At 42.8% G+C, this 22581-nt stretch overlaps 1 protein-coding gene across 2 annotated transcripts in view; it reads left to right on the top strand.

Annotated features, from left to right (window-relative positions):
* The window catches only part of SEMA3C (semaphorin 3C), a 178765-nt gene that overhangs the window by 76268 nt on the left and 79916 nt on the right, over positions 1–22581 (top strand). For both annotated transcript variants that reach the window (XM_040413119.1, XM_040413112.1), the window contains exon 3: positions 20982–21142. In XM_040413119.1, the coding sequence (XP_040269053.1) occupies positions 20982–21142 (161 nt within the window). The remainder of the gene's footprint in view (positions 1–20981; positions 21143–22581) is intronic.

The raw sequence follows: 22581 nt of genomic DNA, 5'->3' as shown, positions 1-22581 counted from the left end.
CAGCTCACGGAGGGTGTGATTTGAGTGGCTGAAGTGCATGCAAAGTTTTCTGCCCATTTTTAGGATGTCTTGCAGATGGGTGGAAGACTTCAGGAACCCCTTGAAAACCAGATTGAACACGTGTACCATGCAGGGCGCATGGCTCAGCCTTCCTTGATGCAGCACTGACTCCATGTTCTTCCCATTGTCTGTCAGCATGGTTCCGATATTCAGTTGATGCGGAGAAAGCCAGGATTCGATTTATTGATGCATCACACGGAGCAGTTCCTCCCCTGTGTGACTCAGTTCGCCAAGGCAATCCAGGTGCAGAACAGCGTGACACCGCCGAGCCCTGCACATATGGTATACTGGAGGGGCACTGTGACTTGTCCCTGTAGTGGAGGCTGAGGACACGGTGGAGGATGTGGAGGCAGAGGCAGACATTGTCACAGGACAAATTACGTGACCACGTGGAGGCGGAAACGGCGTGACCTGGCCAAGTTGCTGGTGTGGCTGTGCAGGAACCACATTTACCCAGTGGGCCGTAAAGGACATGTACTGTCCCTGACCGTAGTTACAGCTCCACACGTCGGCGCTGACGTGAACTGTGGCAGACACCGACAGGCTCAAGGACTAGACCACCTTCTGTTCTGCATATTTGTGCAGGGCTGGAAATGCCTTTTTCGTGAAGAAATGACGGCTTGGGACTCTCCACCTCGGCCATCAGTTCTCTGAAAGGTGCAGAGTCCACCACTTAGAAAGGGAGGGACTGCAGCACCAGCAACTTGGATAGGAGCACGTTCAGCTTCTGCGCTGTTCAGCTTCTGCTGTCTCTTGGCAATCGCTTTGATGATCGATTGCTGACGGAATGACTGACGAGGATTAGGAGGAGGAGCAGGAGCATCTGGACCAGAGGAAGATGGGAATGACAGATGGCTCCCTTTCGGCTGATGTGGTGGAGCCTTAACTGTCTGAAACCGGGTGCGCGCCACTGGGTAATGCAGCGGTAGCTGCGGCAGGCTTGACCACCACATCGGAGCCACGGTTCTCCTAGGCTACTGCATGGCGACTGGCCACGCTTCACCTTCTGCCCACAATTTCTACATGTGAACACATTAACCTCCTTGGCAGCTTAATAAAAAACTGCCACACCGCCGAGTAGGTGATTTTCCTCCCAACAGTCAGCACTGACTGCTACCGCCGCTGCCTCCATTAACCCCTGCATTACTACTTCCCGGGCAGGTAGGCTGCTACGAAGCAGGTGGTCTACCCCAGGCACGTTTGGCTCCCGACCTGCAACTGCTGCCACCCTGCTGACTCCCAGCCACGCTACCACTCAGCTGGCTCAGCTGCTGCCTCACAGGCAAGCTGCCACCCTTTTCTCCTGATGATGATGAAGCCCCTTCTGCACCCGGCTCCTACGTGCGATCGGCTTCATCATCATCAAGTAGTGTCTGCACATCACTGATATCCTCCTCAACGGTCTCTGGGTCAGAAGCCTGACCGCTCGCAACACAAGCTCCTGCGCCACTCTCCTCATCACTACTTGCCCGCCTAGCGGAGGAAGCGGCGGATGTCTCCTCCACATCTTGGCTGGGCAGTAGCTGCTGACTGTCCTCTAGCAGCTCGTCCTCTCTGTATAGTGGATCTGAGCCCACAGCATACAATACTTCTGTGGCTGAGGGAACAGCAAAGGACAGAGGTAGGTTGAGCACAGGTGAGGGCACAGAGCCTGCTCCCGGGCCACGCCAACTAAGGGTTGTGTTTGATGAACCCACCGACTGTTGGCTGGGGGTGTCTGATGTCACTTGGGATGACGTGGATGACTGTCAAGACACGACCGCTAGATGACACCGGGAGCTCAGGCCTCTCGCTGCGACTCCTGCTGCCACGCCCCCTTACTCTGCTGCGACCTCTGCTTGCACCCGAAACATTCAGGCCTCTGCCACTCCTCTGTGCATAGCCTGGTACTTCTCTGCCTGACATACATAGCTGAACTACACAAATTAAACGGAAATTAAAACACCCCTTAAAGCTACGAATATATATATTTGTTTGTACTAAAAGTCCACTAAACGCTTTCACCACAATTAACTGCAGAAATGCACTGAGAATATATTTTTCTTGCTGTACTGAATACGACCCTATATGCTTTCACCGGAAAACTGCAGAAGTGAAATGTGTATATATTTTCTTTTTTTACTGAAATATGCCCCTATATGCTTTCAACAGAAATAACTGCAACAGTGCAGTGCGTATATATATTTTTAGTTTTTTTACTGAAATATGCCCCTATACGCTTTCACCAGAAATAACTGCAACAGTGCAGTGTGTATATATTTTTCTTGTTGTACTGAAATACGCCCCTATAGGCTTTCAACAGAAATAACTGCAGAAGTGAAATGCGTATATATTTTTCTTGCCGTACTGAATAAGATACTAAGATATAAGCCACTAATATTTTCAATCAAGATTGCAGAGGCCGTATTGCGGCTGGATTAGGTAAGTATGATTTATTTATTTTATTTTTTAACGTCATTTCAGGGAAAATCAATTCATTACCATGAAGCACAAGGGAATTAAACTTCACGTTGAATTGAATTTTCCCTGAAATTCGGAAGTGGCCTTCTATTCGCTCAACACTAGTTGTCTAATTTTCATTTTTACATTAATCATGGGATAACCCCTTAAATACTCAGCCTGTTCCAACACATCCATATTGATACTGTTTTTAAACTATAGGAGCCTTAGTTTCGAAGGGGTTATCCAAAAGTAATACAAACCTCCCAGAGTGGCAAACCCCCAGTGGAGATCATACTTACCTGGTCCCTGCCAATGGGTTTGATTTATGATGTTGATGATCTGTTGAGAGGGGGCCATGTGATCACTGCAGCCAATAAGAGGCCACAGTGGTGCCCTGCTTCCCTTGAATCACATGACCAGTTTTCATGACCCAAGGGGAGCACAGCGGCGACCTGTGATTGGCTGCAGCGGTAACGTGTACCACCGGAAATGGATATTGATTTTAGCATGGCCAGTGATTGGCTCCTGTGATGTCAAACTGGATGTTGACATTGAGGGAGCCCAACGGAACATTGCAGGCCTGGAGGAGAAGGAGCGGGGAGCCGGAGCCAGAAAGCAGGTAAGTAATCTTTCCTTTACAACTCCAGCCCCCCTTCCCCCATTCTTTCACAATAGTATTTCATGCACAAGCTCCATCCATTTCTATCTCTTGTGCTGACATGACAGCCCTGATTAAATTCTGTGGAATTTGTTTTATTAGCTTAATAAATAAAACTAAATTGACACATACTGTGAAAGATATAATAATGTACGCCAGTAGTCAAAGCCATCTAAAAAGTCAATGTAATGTCCACTTAACTGTGCAAACAGGAAATGGATTTATCTGTTGGTTGTTGCGGGAAACTTGTAGCATGTATTTAACTAATTATTATATCTTTCTGTTACAAATCCAAATTGGGCAACTCTGTGTAATTCACATTAATGATTGATCTTTCTCGAATTTTCCACAGCAGGAGGAAATGTGATAAGAACATCTTCACTCCCTTATACAACAATGACCAGATTTTAACCTTCAGTAAATTGTATCTTGCTTCTGTGTAATTGTGACAGTAGTCAGTGTTTACTGTAAATTACTTTCATTGTGAGATGATAAAAACAGTTTACTCTTTTCAGCCATCTAAATGTTGTTGTAGAAATATTAATAGTTGTAATCTGCTCGCATCAAACTTTGTGTAAGGAAATGTAAACCCCCTTTCCCTCAGCCGCAGTCTTGAATTCTTCTGAGCAACTCCTCCTCCTCCCTGCCCAGTCTGTTTCTTTTATTTACTCACAAAAGGTGTAAAAGGGGCTGGCCCATAACAAGGATGCAGGAAGTGATGACATACAGGAAGTGATGACATACAGGAAGTGAGACTTGTCAAAGGACAGGGGAGGGCATCAACGTGGCTGGACAGTGCAATGCACACACCCCATCCCTGTAATAAGGAAGGATGAGTCATGTCCATTGTCTGATCAGCCAGGTGGCCGCCCATCCCCCACCACTGTCAGCATGGATCCAATTCAATACTGCTCAAAGCGACCAGTATCTAGTGAAGATCATTCAACTGGTTCTTATAGGTTTGAGACCATCTGTGAGACATTGCTACGGCTATTGTCAGTATATGGTACGAGTATACTGACAAGGCAGATATGCATGTCTTAAAAGCAGATAGATAGCGAAGCCGCAACAGAGGTATAATATGTATCTCTCGTTATGCAGACTTCACTTCTCTAATGTGTATAGACATTTGAAGGGAAGAAGCCCAGTGCATTGCACTTAGTGCTCACAAACCGGCAAACGCCCCCCTACACACTGAGAACATGTCTCCAAGCCCGTGAGAAGGTTTTCATACTGACGGTTTTACCACTGGTCCAGATTCAACCCAAGTACCCTCTGTTAGAGCGTTCTTTGGCTAAGTCCGACACAGGGAGACAGATGACAATCTATAAAAACACACACACATCCTAAGATAAAATGTCTGCATAATAAAATTTCCACAACAATGTGTACGTTATATAATAAATCTGTTACTTCAGTCTGTGTCCAATCACCTAAAGGAATAAAAATTAGAAATGTTTGACCCACAGAAAAGAAAGTTCTTATGTTTTACACCAAATTTTGGGCTCATATATTTTTTTTTACAGGGGTGTGAGCTTTGTTTTGATAGTTCTAGATCCCATGTTTGCTTTCACAAAGCATGAAGTAAAATCATGACTTTTAAGCTACTTTTTGTCAACTCTAAGCCTTGGATGAATTGTGCCCGTAGCCAGATTAAATAATGCCCTTGTAGCGCCTGCCACAGATGTTCTTACAACAGTATCCCAGTCAGAGATGCTCTCTATAGCAGGAGTGCACAACCTGTGACTCGGGGCCCACATACAGCCCTTGATGCCATACGTTGCAGCCTAACTGGTTACAGATATTCTTGTCTGTGATGGGGGCTACTCATTTGTAATTTCCATGTCAGAGAAGAGTTGCATATACTGCAGGAGCAGGGATTGCATCATTACTAATGGTACACTATGTGGCCATCTCTGGGACCCCATATAGTGGCAGAATGGGGGTCTCCTGATCCTTGTGTGGCCATCTCTACTGCCCCATCTAGTAGCAGAAAGGAAGTCTCCACATCTTTGTGTTTGTTTTTATTTATTTACATATTACATTTATTGACCTATTCTGTAGCAGTTTACAGACATTATCATCCAACTGTCCCCAATGGGCCTCACAATCTAAGTTACCTATCAGCATGTCTATGGAATATGGGAGGAAACCTGAGTACCCGAAGGAAACTCACGCAAACACAGGGAGAACATACAAACTCCATTCAGATGTTGTCCTTGGTCAGATTCTAACCCAGGACTAGTGATGAGCGGCAATATTCGAATTCGCGATATTCCGCAAATATTTGGGTGAATATTCGTCATATATTCGAGAATTTGCCATTATTTTCTTGATTGCGAAAATCGGCATAGTAATATGTGCGCATTGCACCCACAATACACACTTGGGTCACTTTTGCTAAATTTTTCAAGCTGCTAGAAGTTTCCTGAAACTGGAGAAAATGGTTGGCACGGCAGAACATTACAATAGCTTTATATGCAGATAGAGTGCTCCAATATATTCGCGATTGTGCAAATCGGCAACTAATAATGCGCATATTTTTGCGCAATACGTGCAACTTCACATTTTAGCAGGTCTGACTACATATTACTGATTGGTGCACTAAGTATTGTTGTGAACTTGTGACATCACAGTACTATGTATGTATGTATGTATGGACAGCTACACTATATCACTATCTAACCTACACTGACTATCTCCCACTATCTATCTGTATTATATATATAAGCTAACTATCTAATGTAATGACACAGCAAAGCACAGAGCACAGCAATAACACTGCTGTCTCTCTAAGAACTCCATAAAACAGCAGAAAATGGCTGCTGGGGAGGTTCTTATATAGTAAGGGGTAGGCAACTTTCCAATTGGTTGCCAGGGATGTTGATAAGCTCAGACAAATATATTGATGCCTTCTCATTGGCCCAAAAGCAAGAAGCAGGGAGGGATCATGGGTTCAGATGAAAAAAAAAATCCAGAATATTCGCGAATACGAATATATAGCACTATATTCAAAATCTTCGCAAACTCTCAAAGTGCTGATATTCGCGATTAAAATTTGTGATTCGAATATTCGCACCCAACACTACCCGGGACCCCAGTGCTGCAAAGCACTAGTGCTAACCACTGAGCCACCGTGCTATGTTGCACTCCAGACTGAACTAGAGGAGGAATTGAGAGTATGTAAACAGGTACAACTGGCCTCCTCCTTTCTGGAATGTGAACTGATACTCCCACCTGCCAATAGTTGGGAGTTCTGGAAGTGGAACCAGCATATCAGACATTTATGGAATATACATTCGATATGTCATAAATATTTCAGTTAAAAAATAACCCTTTAACTTTTTTTGCTGCCCGTGGGATTGGTTCAGTCTGACACTTACTTTGGACCACAAAAGGTTGTGCACACCTGCTCACTCCCTTCAATAACTTTGCTCTGCACTGATGTTTCCACTGCTGAAAGAGAACAGTGATTTAAAAGTCCTCATGTATGTGCGTATTCATGTGCATCAGTCAATTTATCCTATTATAGGTGAAAAAACTTGTAGGCGTTTAGGTGGCTGAGTTCTGGTATGAGCAGAAAAAAAACGTGATGTAATAAAACCATTCTGTTCATTGTGTAATAATCTACAATTAGCACTGGTTGGTGTATAAAAGCCTAAACAACCCAGAGCAGTAACCCGTGATGCAGCAATTGCAATGAATAATGGGTAGGATTCATGATTGATGAAAGGTATGTTCTGTAGATGTGGGAGGATCATTACAATGTGTCATCATGATTTAAGGTCCAGAAATCATCACAACCTCCGAATGAACATCTGTTGATATAGCTGTAATGCTATACCTTCTTCACCAGGTGCTCTATGGTTTCTTCACTAATGACCAGTAGAGGGGACATATCAGCAGAAAGAGTTTAGTTTTTCCTGACTAAGACAATTCTTTACAACATATTTTGCTACTGTAAGACCAGACTTGCATAATGGTATAAAGGTGCCCATACACCCTTAGGCCTTTTGCACACAACCGTTTTTTTCCCCCGTTTACTGGCAGTTTTTGGCGTTCCGTATACGGAACCATTCATTTCAATGGTTCCGCAAAAAAAAAAGGAATGTACTCCGTATGCATTCCGTTTCCGTATTTCCATTTTTCCGTTCAGTTTAAAGATAGAACATGTCCTATTATTGCCCGCAAATCACGTTCCGTGGCTCCATTCAAGTCAATGGGTCCGCAAAAAAACGGAACACATACGGAAATGCATCCGTATGTCTTCCATTTCCGTTCCGTTTTTTGCGAAACCATCTATTGAAAATGTTATGCCCAGCCCAATTTTATCTATGTAATTACTGTATACTGTATATGCCATACGGAAAAACGGAACAGAAACGGAAACACAACGGAAACAAAAAACGGAACAGCGGATCCGTGAAAAAAAGACCGCAAAACACTGAAAAAGCCATACGGTCGTGTGCAGGAGGCCTTAATAGCTTTTGGCAGTACACTCTTTTGTCTGACAGCTACCACTCCTGACTCCCATGTTGTATGTATTTTCAGTGGGAAGAGGAGCAAGCCATTTCCAGACGCTTCTGGTAGTGACTTATCTCACTGGAGAACAAAAGGATTAAGTGAAAAAATCTTTTTCTCCCCCCTATCATCTGTTGGGGCAGAGTTGGGAACTTCCCATACATGTTAGCTAGCTGGCCAATTTCTGAAAATGGTGGGATTGGTCAACAATGGCCTAATGTATTTGGAGGTCTTAAGTCCACTACTTATAACAGATAATTGTCATTAATAATATTAAAGGGTCATCATTTCAGTAAAAAATGTTATTCATTTATTCATTGACTTGTAAAATTTTTCAAAGTTTCCAATATACCTTCTGTTTTGCTGTAGCAGCGGCCCATGCCACCACCCTGCTACCAGACACAGCTGCTGCTTTGCTCACCTGATCCCTGGTTCTCCGGCAGTCTAATCCTGGTGTTTCCCTCTTCTGCTGCATGGCAGGTCCGGCCACTGGAGTAGTACTATTCACCTCCTTCGCAGGCTGCTGCATGCTTCTTGCTGGCATATCCACTCCCTCTGGCTTTGTAAGGGTCAGCTAGCATGCACCTTGATCTTTCCCAGCAAATGGCTGGTCACCTGGGATACTTAAGGCACCTTCCCCTGTTGGAAGATGCCTGAGCAATAGGTTCAAATTTTTTAGTGTCCGGCAAAGATGTGCTGTTTCTATGTTGGTTCTGATTGTTTTCTGGATTTGACTTTTCGCTGCCTGACCTTTTCCTGTTCTGTGTTTGGACCCTTACCTCAGACTGTTTAGCAGATTGCAGAAAACTCTGCCTTGCCTGTCCCTGACTATTGTTTTGCCTGATCCTTTGATGCTACGAACTGGTGTCTTTTAACCCCTGTGGGTTAGCAGTCACTTGACCAGAGACTACATCAAGAGGTAGAGACCTGGTTCCCCTGCTGTGAAGTCCAGATCCCTATGTAGAGGTTAAAGGGTGAAAACTGGAGGGCCACTTAGTTAACATACTTAGGAGTACCCCATTTTAAAATCTGTTCAAGTTATACAGTGGATCGACATCTGCTTTGTAACATGTATCAGTTCATCATGGTTTTGAAGATCCTGGTTATGCGATGGACACAGAGGTGCACAGCTCATTACAGTTACAGTACAGAGTGTAACTGTGAGAGCTATTTAATGAGCCGTACACTCAAGAGAACTTCACATACTGTAACCAGAACAGTGTTTTTTAATCTTCTACATGTAAACAATGAAGGTTCTTACAGAATGACAGTAAGGATGGATTTACACGGGACGATTCTGCAGCCGATTGTCGGGAGGGAAGTGTTCCTTCCCAACAGTCGTCTGGTCGCTCAGTGAAGGAGACCACTGCATTTAAAATACATGCAGCAATCTCCTTCACTGTATGAGGACATACAGAATCATGGTTTCTGAGCAGTAGATCGCTGTTTAGACCACACAATCTACCCAGAAGCCATGATCGGTGGTACCTGCATGAACAACAGGATCACCTACTGAATGAGCGTTTCGCAGGAAAAGTCATTCCCGATAATCTGGACTATTATTACAGCTTAAGACAGGGAGTGGAGATCTTGAAATAATGAGAAGTTGATACAGAAAGTATATAAAATGTATAACTTTTACAATGAGTAACCATCATATGTTGAAACCATAATGCCCGTTTACAAAGCCTGTCATAGCAGCCATATACATTCGATAAATGTCCAGCCAACCATGTAATGTGTATGAGGGCCTCCTGACTCGGCCCTGACAGCAGATGTCAGGAGAGATGAGGATCAGGCACTTGGATTTCAACTATCCAGTCATTTCGGAAAGAAAACCGTCCTGGTATGAGAATGGAACGGAATGCATTTTGGAGAATTCTGTTCAGTCACGTTTTGTCCCCACTGACAATGAATGGGGACAAAACGGAAGCGGTTTTTTTCTTGTATTGAGACCCTATGATGGATCTCAATACCGTAAAATATTAACGCTAGTGTGAAAGTAGCCTAAGCCTGTTGTAATGCCTAACACACTGTGACAGCACCTCTGCACTCTGTTCACTTGAAATCTGCTTTGAAGACATCAACCTTGTTTATCAAAACTGCCGCCTAATGTAAGGCCCCTTTCACACGGGCGAGTATTCCACGCGGGTGCAATGCGTGAGTTGAACGCATTGCACCCGCACTGAATCCTGACCCATTCATTTCTATGGGGCTGTGCACACAAGGGGTGATTTTCACGCATCACTTGTGCGTTGCGTGAAAATCGCAGCATGCTCTATATTGTGCGTTTTCCACGCAACGCAGGCCCCATAGAAGTGAATGGGGCTGCGTGAAAATCGCAAACATCCGCAAGCAAGTGCGGATGCGGTGCGATTTTCACGCACGGTTGCTAGGAGAAGATCTGGATGGAGACCCGATCATTATTATTTTACCTTATAACATGTATATAAGGGAAAATAATAGCATTCTGAATACAGAATGCATAGTACAATAGCGCTAGAGGGGTTAAAAAAATAAAATAAAATTAACTCACCTTAATCCACTTGCTCGCGCAGCCCGGCTTCTCTTCTGTCTTCTTCTTTGCTGTGTGCAGGAAAAGGACCTGTGCTGACGTCACTCCGGTCATCACATGACCCATCACCATGGTAAAAGATCATGTGACGGACCATGTGATGACCGGAGTGACTTCACCACAGGTCCTTTTCCTGCACACAGCAAAGAAGAAGACAGAAGAGAAGCCGGCTGCGCGAGCAAGTGGATTAAGGGGAGTTAAATTATTATTTTTTTTAACCCCTCCAGCGCTATTGTACTATGCATTCTGTATTCAGAATGTATTATTTTCCCTTATAACATGGTTATAAGGGAAAATAATAGCAATCTACAGAACACCGATCCCAAGCCCGAACTTCTGTGAAGAAGTTCGGGTTTGGGTACCAGACATGCCGATTTTTCTCACGCGAGTGCAAAACGCATTACAATATTTTGCACTCGCACTGAAAAATCGTGCATGTTCCCGCAACGCACCCGCACCTTTTCCCGCAATGCCCGTGTGAAAGAGGCCTAAGACTTTTTAGCAACCAATAGGAGCTTGCCTTTCATCTCCTAAACTTTTGGGAGCTCTGGTTGATGTTTGTACAATATGGACGCCATTAACAGAAAATTATTATTGGTGAAATGATGGCTCTAGCAATATGCGATGACCACTGAAGTGGATTGGAATGGGTTTAATAGTAGAAGATATAGAAATAATCTTGTAATACTTGCCTATGTATGCAATAATAAAACAAAATGAGATTTATTTTTATTTCTTAACCCATTCTTCCTAGTGGTTAGCTAGGAAATAAATATGGGATATTCAGCTGTGAGCAGTATTCTTGGAAGTTGGTGAAATTATGCAAGAAATCCGACCTAGCAGCAGAGTAAGGCCGGGTTCACACGAACGTGTGTGACCCGTGCCTGTGAAGCGGCCCGCAAATAGCGGGCCGCAATGCTTGTTCGCCGGCCGTAGGTCAGCCGCATCGGATCGCGGACCCATTCACTTTAATGGGTCCGCGATCCGGCCGTTCCGCGAAAAGATAGGACTTGTTCTATCTTTTAGCGGAACGGAACAACGGGACGTAACCCCAGGAGGCACTCCGTAGTGCTTCCGAGGGGTCCCGTCCCGTGCGGCTGTTCCGCGATTCCGGATTAGCGGACCCATTGAAGTGAATGGGTCCGCATCCGTGATGCGGAATTCACACGGAACTGTGGCCGTGTATTGCGGCCCGCGGTTTGCGGGCCGTGTATTGCGGCCCGCGATTTGCGGGCCGCAATACGGCCACGGGTCACGCACGTTCGTGTGAACTTAGCCTAACTGGTGGTTGGTTTACATCTGAGATGTTTTATTTAGAGATCCTCAAGGCTGAGTGTTAGAATGGAAACAAACGTCTGAATACTGACGAAGTCTCAAAACTGAGGGGATTTAAGTTCACGTTATTCAAAATACTGAACGTAAGAGTCCATTAAGGAAGATGTTTATTAACTGATATACGAAACTCATTTGATATCCAGTGGAGCTATGGGTATGCAGCATGGGCTTGCTGTAAAGTATGAATGCTCATATTTATGTTGGAACGAGACTTGTTTCCTGATAACAGTCCATGAACTCTGATATATATATATACATCATATCTTGAAACAAGTGACTTTCTCAGTATTTTGGTGCAGAAATGCATGTCTTCTATCTATACTCTGTCTATACTCCTAACAGATCATTAAATTCTGCAGGCTATTGTTGGGAGGGAAGCGTTCCCTCCCGGTAATCACCTGCTCAGTAGCTATTACATGCAGCAATCTCCTCCTCAGTATGGGCATGAACAATGCCATTGCCCACGCTCGTCTCCATACTGGATAGCTGTTTGTCGGAGTGGAGTGCTGATTACACGGCACGATCTGCCACCGACAAACAAGGATTTTTAAACATGTTGAAAGACTCCAATTACCCAATGAACGAGCGTTTGCTCATTCATCGGGTAATCGGCAGCAGTATTAGGCTACTTTCACACCTGTGTTTAGGTGCCGATCCGTCTGGTATCTGCACAGACGGATCCGCACCTATAATGCAAAGGCTTAGATCCGTTCAGAACGGATCCGTTTGCATTACCATGAACAAAAAAAAATATATATATTTTTTTTTTGTTCATGATAATGCAAACGGATCCGTTTTGACTTTACATTGCAAGTCAATGGGAGACGGATCCGTTTGAAAATTGAGCCATAATGTGTCAACTTCAAACGGATCCGTCCCCATTGACTTACATTGTAAGTCTGAACGGATCCGTTTGCCTCCGCACGGCCAGGCAGACACCCGAACGCTGCAAGCTGCGTTCAGGGGTCCGCCTGCTGAGCGGAGGACAAACGGTGCCAAACTGATGCATTCTGAGCGGATCCGCGTCCACTCAGAATGCATTAGGGCTGGACGGATCCGTTCGGGGCCGCTTGTGAGAGCCTTCAAACGGAACTCACAAGCGGAGCCCCGAACGCTAGTGTGAATGCAGCTTTACACTGCCAGATCATCACTAACAAGCTCTCATACAAACACTTGCTAGCCATGATCTTAGCAATTATCTGCAGATGTAATGGGGCCTTTTAGGTTCACTCAAATAAAGGAATGCTATCATATTTGTCAGGGAACTGATCTGAAGCTGATGGAAACAGAACCATTCTATTGCTCTGTACATCCCTAGGCAAAGCGGCCATTACACTAGATTTCCCAACCCCGCCATTCACTTGCACGCTAGGTTCGGCCAAGCTTGCATATGTTCTAAATAAGGAGAGGCGAAAACAAAAGGATTGAGCATGTTGAAATCTAACAGCTCAATCCTCTTCTCAACCAACAACACCCCCGTCCACATTAGCAGGTTAGTTTGTCCTACTGAATTCAGCTGATATTAAAGGGAGTCTATCACCAGGAAATTCACTATTATACATGCACCATGCCTTGTAGAGCTAGCTTAGCTGATTGTAATGATACCTTTCACTTAGCGATTTCATCCCTCTTCTTAATTGATCGGGCCAGGTTCCTTCATAGTCCTATCACCTAGTCCTGTCAGTCAACAAGGAGAGGGAGGGGCTGGTGGAGGAAGCGGGTTGCCAGAGTGGTTTGATCCCTCCCACAGTGCACTTAACTGCTCATTTACATATTTATTAAAAATAATGTGGGGGATATTTATCAGGACTGGTGTTTCCATAGACCAGGCTTGGTCCCCCTTCACCGAGTAAAATGTGCCTAATTAGACGCATCTCTACTCCGAGAAACTCAAAATATACATCAGTTTATTCCACAAGTTATAGTAAATCAGGTGGATGGTGGGAATCCCTGTCCCTGCCCTCACACTAAGGGTCCATTCACATGTCCGTTGTTTCTTTCCTGATCTGTTCTGTTTTTTGCGGAACAGATCTGGACCAGATCTGGACCCATTCATTTTCAATGGGTCCTGAAAAAAAATCTGACATTGAGCTGTCCGATTTTTTTCAGGACCCATTGAAAATGAATGGGTCCAGATCTGGTCCAGATCTGTTCCACAAAAAACGGAACAGATCAGGAAAGAAACAAAGGACATGTGAATGGACCCTAAGCCCCACCCCTTTTGAAAAAGTAGAATTTTTTGGTGCAAATATGGTGTGCACCATAATTTGCTACTTTTTTTTACACCATAATAGTGATGTAAAAGCTTTAATAAATGTCCCACTTTGTCTCGAGAATGAAGCAACAGATCACTAAGTAAAAGGTTTACATTCAGATGAGTTATCCCTACAAGGCAATGTGTCTGGTTTAACTGGGAATTTCCTGGTGACAGACTCCCTTTAATCTAATGTGTATTGCCAGCTTTATATTTCACCATAGGCAAGAAATATTCTACTATTGTCCAGTGTCAGACTGGGGTTCCTGGGGCCAAGAGAGGAAATCACTGGTAGTCTCAAAGCCCAACCTCTATATCATAAATAAAGTTTAATGGGCTTTGAATGACAGAAGTAGACCCTAGTGGCAAATGATTGGCTTCAAGGCAGTCAAATGTTTTTTTCCCATGGATTTTGGGGGCCCATTATGGTATTAGAGCCTGGGCCCACCTCAGGTACACTGATTGGCCAATCCGACACTGCTATTGTCTTCAATATTACTTTTATGTCTACATATTACATTTATTGAGTATATCCAATTGCTAATATATAGCCCCAACATGTTCCTCACCGCTGCGCCCAGATTATAATCATTCTTATCTTTCCTGGAGTTTACAATGTAATTTCAGAACTAGACCGCTGGAGTAGACAGGAGTGACACTAGTGATCTACAAACTCCATGCAGAGGTTGTCATTATGGCCACCAAGTTACTATGAGCCCGAAATTCTTGTGTTTTTAAACTGGGTAAGAAATATATAATGAAGAATCATGTGGGTTTTATTGATTATACAGTTCGTGATGATTACTATTACTTTATTATATTGACTGTTTGGTATGGATGCCATAGAGGGAGATTAATGCTGGTTTGGTTTGTGAAAAAAGTATTGAAAGGCCAGTAGTGGTTGTGTTTAAGTAGGTGCTAGACATGCTATCAAATGATTTACAGATTATTTCACCATAAAATGCAAAATATGTTGAAAATATTTCAGTTCAATTCATTTTCTAGAGATTAATAGTCTCACTTTCCCAATGCAAAGACAGCCAGCTCAAGTTTAACCCCTACTGGCAGAATAGCAATAGCGTAATCCTTCACAGCTGTTGAGGGGATGCACATTACAGCTTTGGTTACCCAAGACTGGAAATGCGTAAGTCGGAGCACCTGACGGAACGCAGAGAAAATGAAACATGGGAGGGGAAAGAAATAGCTCTTCTGTGTATATGGCTCTAGTGTGAAGTATACAGAGGCTCTAATATTCTATAATCATTACGTTTTAAGTGATTATTTTATACTGTACTGTACTGCCCTTGGCATCCTGATTTACAAGACATTTTGTCATGGAAATTTTTTAAAAAGCAACATTTACTGGTAAATCATTAAAATAAGGCACTGTCAAAGGCATCTTTATGTCTGCTTCGAGCTTCAGGGCTCATTTACGCAGAAGATTTTGTTTAAGATGCTGGGATCATACCCAGGTTTTGTCACATAATATACTGAGAAAGCATGAACATATTGTCATGTAAAGAAGCCCTAAGAGCAAAAAGAAATGCCAAAAGCCTTTTGTGCGGTGACTTGACACTTTGAGTGAGCATGTCTGTACAGGTAATGTAGATGTCAGAAGGGGTATTGATCTGTTAGGTGATGTTCTCACATACTGGTTGTACTGTGGCTGCTGCATTGGAGATAACAATACAGATTTAACCCCTTCTACCCCGGGCCACTTTTCGCCCTTCTGCCCAGGCCATTTTTTTGCAAATATGACATGTGTCACTAAATGTGGTAATAGCTTTGGAACACTTTTATTTATCAAAGATTGTTTTCTCGTGACACATTGTACTTCATGATAGTCATAAATTTGAGTCAATATATTTCAACTTTATGTATAAAAAAATCCCAAATTTACCAAAAACTAAAAAAAATTGCAATTTTTACAATTTCAATTTCTCTGCCTTTAAAACAGAAAGTGATACCTCATAAAATATTTATTACTTAAAGTATAACTGTCGTATTTATTATATTTTTTTTGGAGTATTGGATTGTGGTGATTAATATCACCTTGGCCCTATTTCAACTTTTCACTGTGTATTCAATTACTCCTTAATTCCACATTTTTGTTCCCTGTACTGCCTACTTTTACCTGTGCTTAAAATAGGGTTGCTAGGCATGGTCCGTCTATCTGTTGATAGACGGAGCACGCTGCGTGCAAGGTCACATTACTGATAGCCAGGGACTGTAAGTAAATGATTAAAGCCAGGTCCTCCCCAGCAGCTGATAACAGTGCCTGGGCTGTGTGCACTTCTCCCTGTCCCTGCGCTTGGCAGACGCTTCCTCACTCAACAGAGCTGGAGAATGCAGAGTTGAACCAGCGCAGAGCAGGGAAGGGAGATCTGCCATCTGCTCAGTGTATAAATGAAAGCAACATGTGGTAAGAGGACCCCTTTGTGCTGCAGGAGATTAACCCTTTAGGGGGAGGGCTCTGGTTACTGACACTTTTGGGTGGCTATTGTTACTGGCTAGTGAGGGCAGGTGGGATTAGCCTCAGGGTGAGGGCAGTGGCGGCCATCTTAACTGAATAGTGAAATTGCAGTTTTATGCAGACTGGTTGCTAAGGGCTGAATCTTATTAAATATGGGGTAAGTCAGTCTAATAGTAACTGATTCTGGAATATCATGTTATTAGTAACTACATATATGAAAATTGAAATTAGGTTCTAAATGTGACAGTTATCCTTTAACATTCGCCATATGTCTACTTTATGTTGGCATCATTTTGTAAATGTCATTTTATTTTTTTAGGACGTTGGAAGGCTCAGAATTTTAGAATCAATTCTAAAAATGTTTAACAAAATTTCCAAAACCCACTTTTTAAGGACCCATTCAGTGCTGAAGTCACTTTCTGAGGCTTACATAGTGGAAACCCCCCCATAAATGACCCCATTGTAGTAACTACACCACTCGAGTTACTCAAAACTGATTTTACAAACTTTGTTAACCCTTTAGGTGTTCCACAAGAATTAAAGGAAAATGGAGATTAAATTTCACTTTTTTGGCATATTTTCCATTTTAATCCATTTTCTTCTTTAACACATTAAACAAACAGTTAAACAAAACTCAATATTTATTACCCGGATTCTGTGGGTTCCAGAAACAACCCACATGTGGTCGTAAACTGATGTAAGGGCACACGGCAGAACACAGAAGAAAAGGAGCGCCATATGGTTTTGGAAGGCAGATTTTGCTGGACTGGTTTTTAAATGCCATGTCCCATTTGAAAGGCCCCCTGATGCACCCTTACAGTAGAAACTCCCAAAAAGTGACCCAATTTTGGAAACTAGGGGATAAGGTGCCAGTTTTATTGGTACTAGTTTGGGGTACATATGATTTTTAATTGCTCTTTTTTTTGTGAGGCAAGGTAACCGTTTTATTTTTTATAACATTCATCTGACAGGGTAGATCATGTGCTATTTTTATAGAGCAGGTTGTTACGGACGCAATGATATCAAATATACCTACTTTGTTTGTTTCAGTTTTACATAATAAAGCATTTTTGAAAAAAAAAATGTTTTTGTGTCTCCATTTTCTGAACGCCTTATTTTTTATTTTTCTGCTGATCGTCTTGTGCAGGGGCTTGTTTTTTACAGGAAGAGTTGACATTTTTATTGGTACCATTTTTGGGTGTATATGATTTTTTGATCATTCATTATAACACTTTATGGGGCAAGGTGACCAAAAAATTGGTTGTTTTGACAGTCTTTATTTACTTATTTTTACAGCGTTCACCTGAGGGGTAGGTCATGTGAAATTTTTATAGAGCAAATCGTTACAGATGTGGCAATACCTAATATGTATACTTTTTCTTATTTATTTAAGTTTTACACAATAATAGCATTTTTAAAACCAAAAAAATAGTTTTAGTGTCTCCATAGTCTGAGAGCAATAACTTTTTTTTCTTTTTTTGACAGATTGTCTTAGGTCGGGTCTCATTTTCTGCGGGATGAGGTGACGGTTTTATTGGGACTATTTTGGGGGGGAATATGCCTTTTTGATCGCTTGGTGTTGCACTTTGTGATGTTAGGTGACAAAAAAATTGCTTTTTTGGCACTGTTTTTATAAAAAAAAAATTTTTTTACGGTATTCACCTGAGGGGTTATGTCATGTGATATTTTTATAGAGCAGGTTGTTATGGATGCCTCAATACCTAATGTTTATTTTTTTGTACCATTTTGTGGGACATACGACTTTTTGATCGCTTGGTTTTGCACTTTTTGTGATGTAAGGTGACAAAAATGGCTTTTTTTACACAGTTAAATTTTTTTTTTTAAAGGGTGTTTATCAGTCAGGGTGGATCATGTGATAAATTTATAGAGCCGATCGTTACGGATGCGGTAATACAGAGTGCTGTCCGCATCTTTTGCGGACCCATTGAAATGAATGGTTCATTATACGGACCGTATGCGGAACGAAGAAAACGGCCCATATGCGGAACGCAAAATACGTTTGTGTGAACGAGCCCTTACACAGAGTAATACACTAACAGGTTGCCTAGGAGACCCAGCCTGAGAATGGATTTCCTCGGCCCCAATAGAAGGCAGGACCCGATGCCGTGCAAGGCACCCATCGGCTCCCTCACCAATTTCTATGCCGTGGTCAGCGCTGACAGATATCAGGGACTGCCGGGCCCCTGCAGTGATCAGGCGCGCACCGCTCTGGTGCCCACCCGATCATCATGACGTAATAGTACGTCAAAATGCGGCAAGTCACTTGCCGCCATGACGTACTGTTACGTCATATGTCAGGAAGGGGTTAAAGAGTACCTTTCACCACGTCTGACATGGCTGTTTTAATAGCTTCATTCATTCCCCATGTAATAACAATTCTGGAGCATCTATTCTTATGGCTCTATGTTGTGCCATTCCTTTATTATTTCTACTAAAAGTTATGAATGAATTGGTAGCAGTCTACAATAAGGGTACAATCAGTGCTGCAATTGTCAGCCTGTGCAAGGACGCACAACCATTTCTAGGGTTTACAAAGAATGGTGTGAAAAGGGAAAAACATCCAGTATGCGGCAGTCCTGTGGGCAAAAATGCCTTGTGGATGCTAGAGGTCAGAGGAGAATGGGCCGACTGATTCAAGCTGATAGAAGAGCAACGTTGACTGAAATAACCACTCGTTACAACCGAGGTATGCAGCAAAGCATTTGTGAAGCCACAACACGCACAACCTTGAGGCGGATGGGCTACAACAGCAGAAGACCCCACCGGGTACCACTCATCTCCACTACAAATAGGAAAAAGAGGCTACAATTTGCACGAGCTAACCAAAATTGGACTGTTGAAGACTGGAAAAATGTTGCCTGGTCTGATGAGTCTCGATTTCTGTTGAGACATTCAAATGGTAGAGTCCGAATTTGGCGTAAACAGAATGAGAACATGTATCCATCATGCCTTGTTACCACTGTGCAGGCTGGTGGTGGTGGTGTAATGGTGTGGGGGATGTTTTCTGGGCACACTTTAGGCCCCTTAGTGCCAATTGGGCATCGTTTAAATGCCACGGGCTACCTGAGCATTGTTTCTGACCATGTCCCATCCCTTCATGACCACCATGTTCCCATCCTCTGATGGCTACTTCCAGCAGGATAATGCACCATGTCACAAAGCTCGAATCATTTCAAATTGGTTTCTTGAACATGACAATGAGTTCACTGTACTAAAATGGCCCCCACAGTCACCAGATCTCAACCCAATAGAGCATCTTTGGGATGTGGTGGAACGGGAGCTTCGTGCCCTGGATGTGCATCCCTCAAATCTCCATCAACTGCAAGATGCTATCCTATCAATATGGGCCAACATTTCTAAAGAATGCTATCAGCACCTTGTTGAATCAATGCCACGTAGAATTAAGGCAGTTCTGAAGGAAAAAGGGGGTCCAACACCGTATTAGTATGGTGTTCCTAATAATTCTTTAGGTGAGTGTATATATAATGTATAATATAATGCTTTATATAAAAATTAAACAATTTTTTTTAGTGAAAAACATTTTCAACACCATTCTTGATATCTCGCTGTATTGCCAGAGGATGTGCTTCATAATTTTTGAAGAGACGCATGGCTGATGTAAGCCACGATGCTGTGTTCACGAATGTGTGTACCCCGTTGCCCATGCTGCAGACCACAAATAATGGTCCGCAATGCACGGGCACCAGCGATGTGCACGCCGTTTGCAGATGCAGACTCATTCACTTCAGTCCGCACCGCAATAAAATAGGACATGTTCAATTTTTTTCCAGTGCGGGGGCACGGACCGAAATCCCACTGAATCGCTCTGCAGTACTTCTGTGGGCTTCTGCTCTGTTCCTTTGCAATGCTCCACATCTTGCGGATTGCGGACCCATTCGAGTGTTTGCTGGTCGCAATAAGGGCAAGGCCGCGCATGTTTGTGTGCATGAGCCCTTAGGGTGGGGTCTTTCCAGCAGGGCTTCAAGCAGGCTTGGATCTGTGATGTTCAAGCTGGGAGGGGAGGAAAAGGCAGAGACCTGATGCTACAGACACTCCCTGGGAGTCTTGCTCCAGGATGTAAACATAGGGTGCGGGTCACAGATTGCATCCTCTGACTTAAATAATGCAGTAAAGTTGATTATTGGTATTATTATTATTTTTGTGTAGCCAAAAAATCCCCTTCAATAAATGTAAGTGTTTTTAGAGTAAAGCCTATTATCAGATCAGAAACATAAACTTTTTTCTAGCTCAAGCGTTCTTCATACAGTGTAGAGATATAGTATACAGAATAAAAAAATCACAGTAGAATTAAAAGAAAAGTGTTGACATGAACAGAAACCAGGCCTTGACAAAGCAATGCGAACAGCTTCAAGTACAAAGGGAAATCTTATGTGTGGTCTAAAGAATCTCAAGAAAGTCAGCCAGCATTGTAACATTTCTTCTGTAGCTTTAGATTACAGTAACTGCTCTTCTATGCTTCTACCAATGCGTGAATAGCTCACCTGACACATGCACGGCCATAGAAATACTTTCATGTAGCAAATATTGACCCAATCCTTTTAGGTCTTTGTGGGATTTATCTAAGAAATCGTAACCACCAGTGTAAATATTTATAAATGGAATCTTTTTTTTTTTTTAATAGAGCTTCAACAGACAAAGACGTCAGAGTTTTACAGTATATCCCAGGGCCCCCTGGACTACAGGATTTTGCTAATGGATGAAGATCAGGATCGAATCTATGTCGGCAGCAAAGATCATATTCTGTCTCTCAACAATAACAACATTAGTCACAATCCTCTGAGTGTAAGTAAATAATACCCTTGCTGAGTTTACATCCACACGTCATATCCTGAACGATTTTGCATGTAGGGTATCCTATGTATCGGTATATGTCATCTTATTACAGTGCTGTTGTACTTGAGAAGACTCCAACTCTAAATATTCCAAAATCCCGCCCCATAAGATGAAACAAAAGAGTCAGATAAGTAATCCAGATAGTGCAAGGCCTTATATATTTAGAAGTCAGAAATACCTAGTAAATCAATTTCTATGTTGAGGACGAGAGCATCTTGAGGGTCCTGTATAGTACACAGTACCAGAAGAATAGAATATAGCCGATTATGCTGATTCACCAAATAAAAAATTAAAAATTTGCTGCGTGATGAATTAGTTCGTCACGAAGCGCATTTCTTTGTAAGTAGTGGGTGCAATGACAGGGAGCAGCAATTGCGCCGCTTCCCGTCATTGTGTCCCTGAGATGCCGCGTTCATACATGATCGTGGCAACTGATATTAATAACAGAGTGTAAAATAAAAACAAATATTAATATTTACCATATCCATTTGCTTGCGACGGGCTGTCTGCTGCCATCATGCTTGAAGGTCTGGCGTGAAATCTTGCATGGCCCGAGATGATGTCATGACGCCGGCTGGCTTTGTGACGTCATACGTCACCATGCACAGGATTTTGGCCGAGATCTTCAAGCAAGATGATGTTGTCCGGCCCGTCACGAGCAAATGGATCAAGTAAGTATTATTTTATTTAATTTTTTACACAATTTCAGTGTAAATCAATTTGCTACTGCGAAGCACGAGGAAATTCGGCTTGGCGGCGAATCAAATTTATCCTGAAATTCTGATCATCACTAATAGCCATCCTCACCTAGTATCCAAAGGAGCAATTCTCCTGGCCCAGGAAAATAGCAGCACAGCAGCACTAGAAATAGAGGATGGCACAGTATGTGTAGCTCAGGTAAAGAGTATCTCTGTACTACTCATCCACTACATTAGCATGTGAACATTCATAATATAATGCCTACTGAATGACTAACTGAATATATCAATTTATCTTAAAATTGCATTATTTCTTTCAATTGAAAGCACAGTAATAGAAAGTATTAAAAAATAGAAGAAGCTCTCTTTTGTATCGATATCCCCTGGGAGAGAACAAAGGACTCCTTCATTGTAGCAGACTGCTATATTTCATGTGTAAATGAGCACTAGAACCAAGTTCAGTAAGTGCCGCTCCTTTTTGAAGATTTATGTAGCGAGAAAGATGTGATACAATTCACTTTTATACTTAAAGGGAACCTGTCATCTGGATTTTGTGCATAGAGCTGAGGACATGGGTTACTAGATGGCCGCTAGCACATCCGCAATACCCAGTCCCCATAGCTCTGTGTGCTTTTATTGTGTAAAAAAACCGATTTGATACATATGCAAATTAACCAGTGACAGGTTCCC

Source organism: Bufo bufo, chromosome 1 (genome assembly GCF_905171765.1).
Source record: "Bufo bufo chromosome 1, aBufBuf1.1, whole genome shotgun sequence".
NCBI lineage: Eukaryota > Metazoa > Chordata > Amphibia > Anura > Bufonidae > Bufo > Bufo bufo.
The sequence above is the reverse complement of the archived record's forward strand: the minus strand, read 5'-3'. Positions and strand labels throughout refer to the sequence as shown.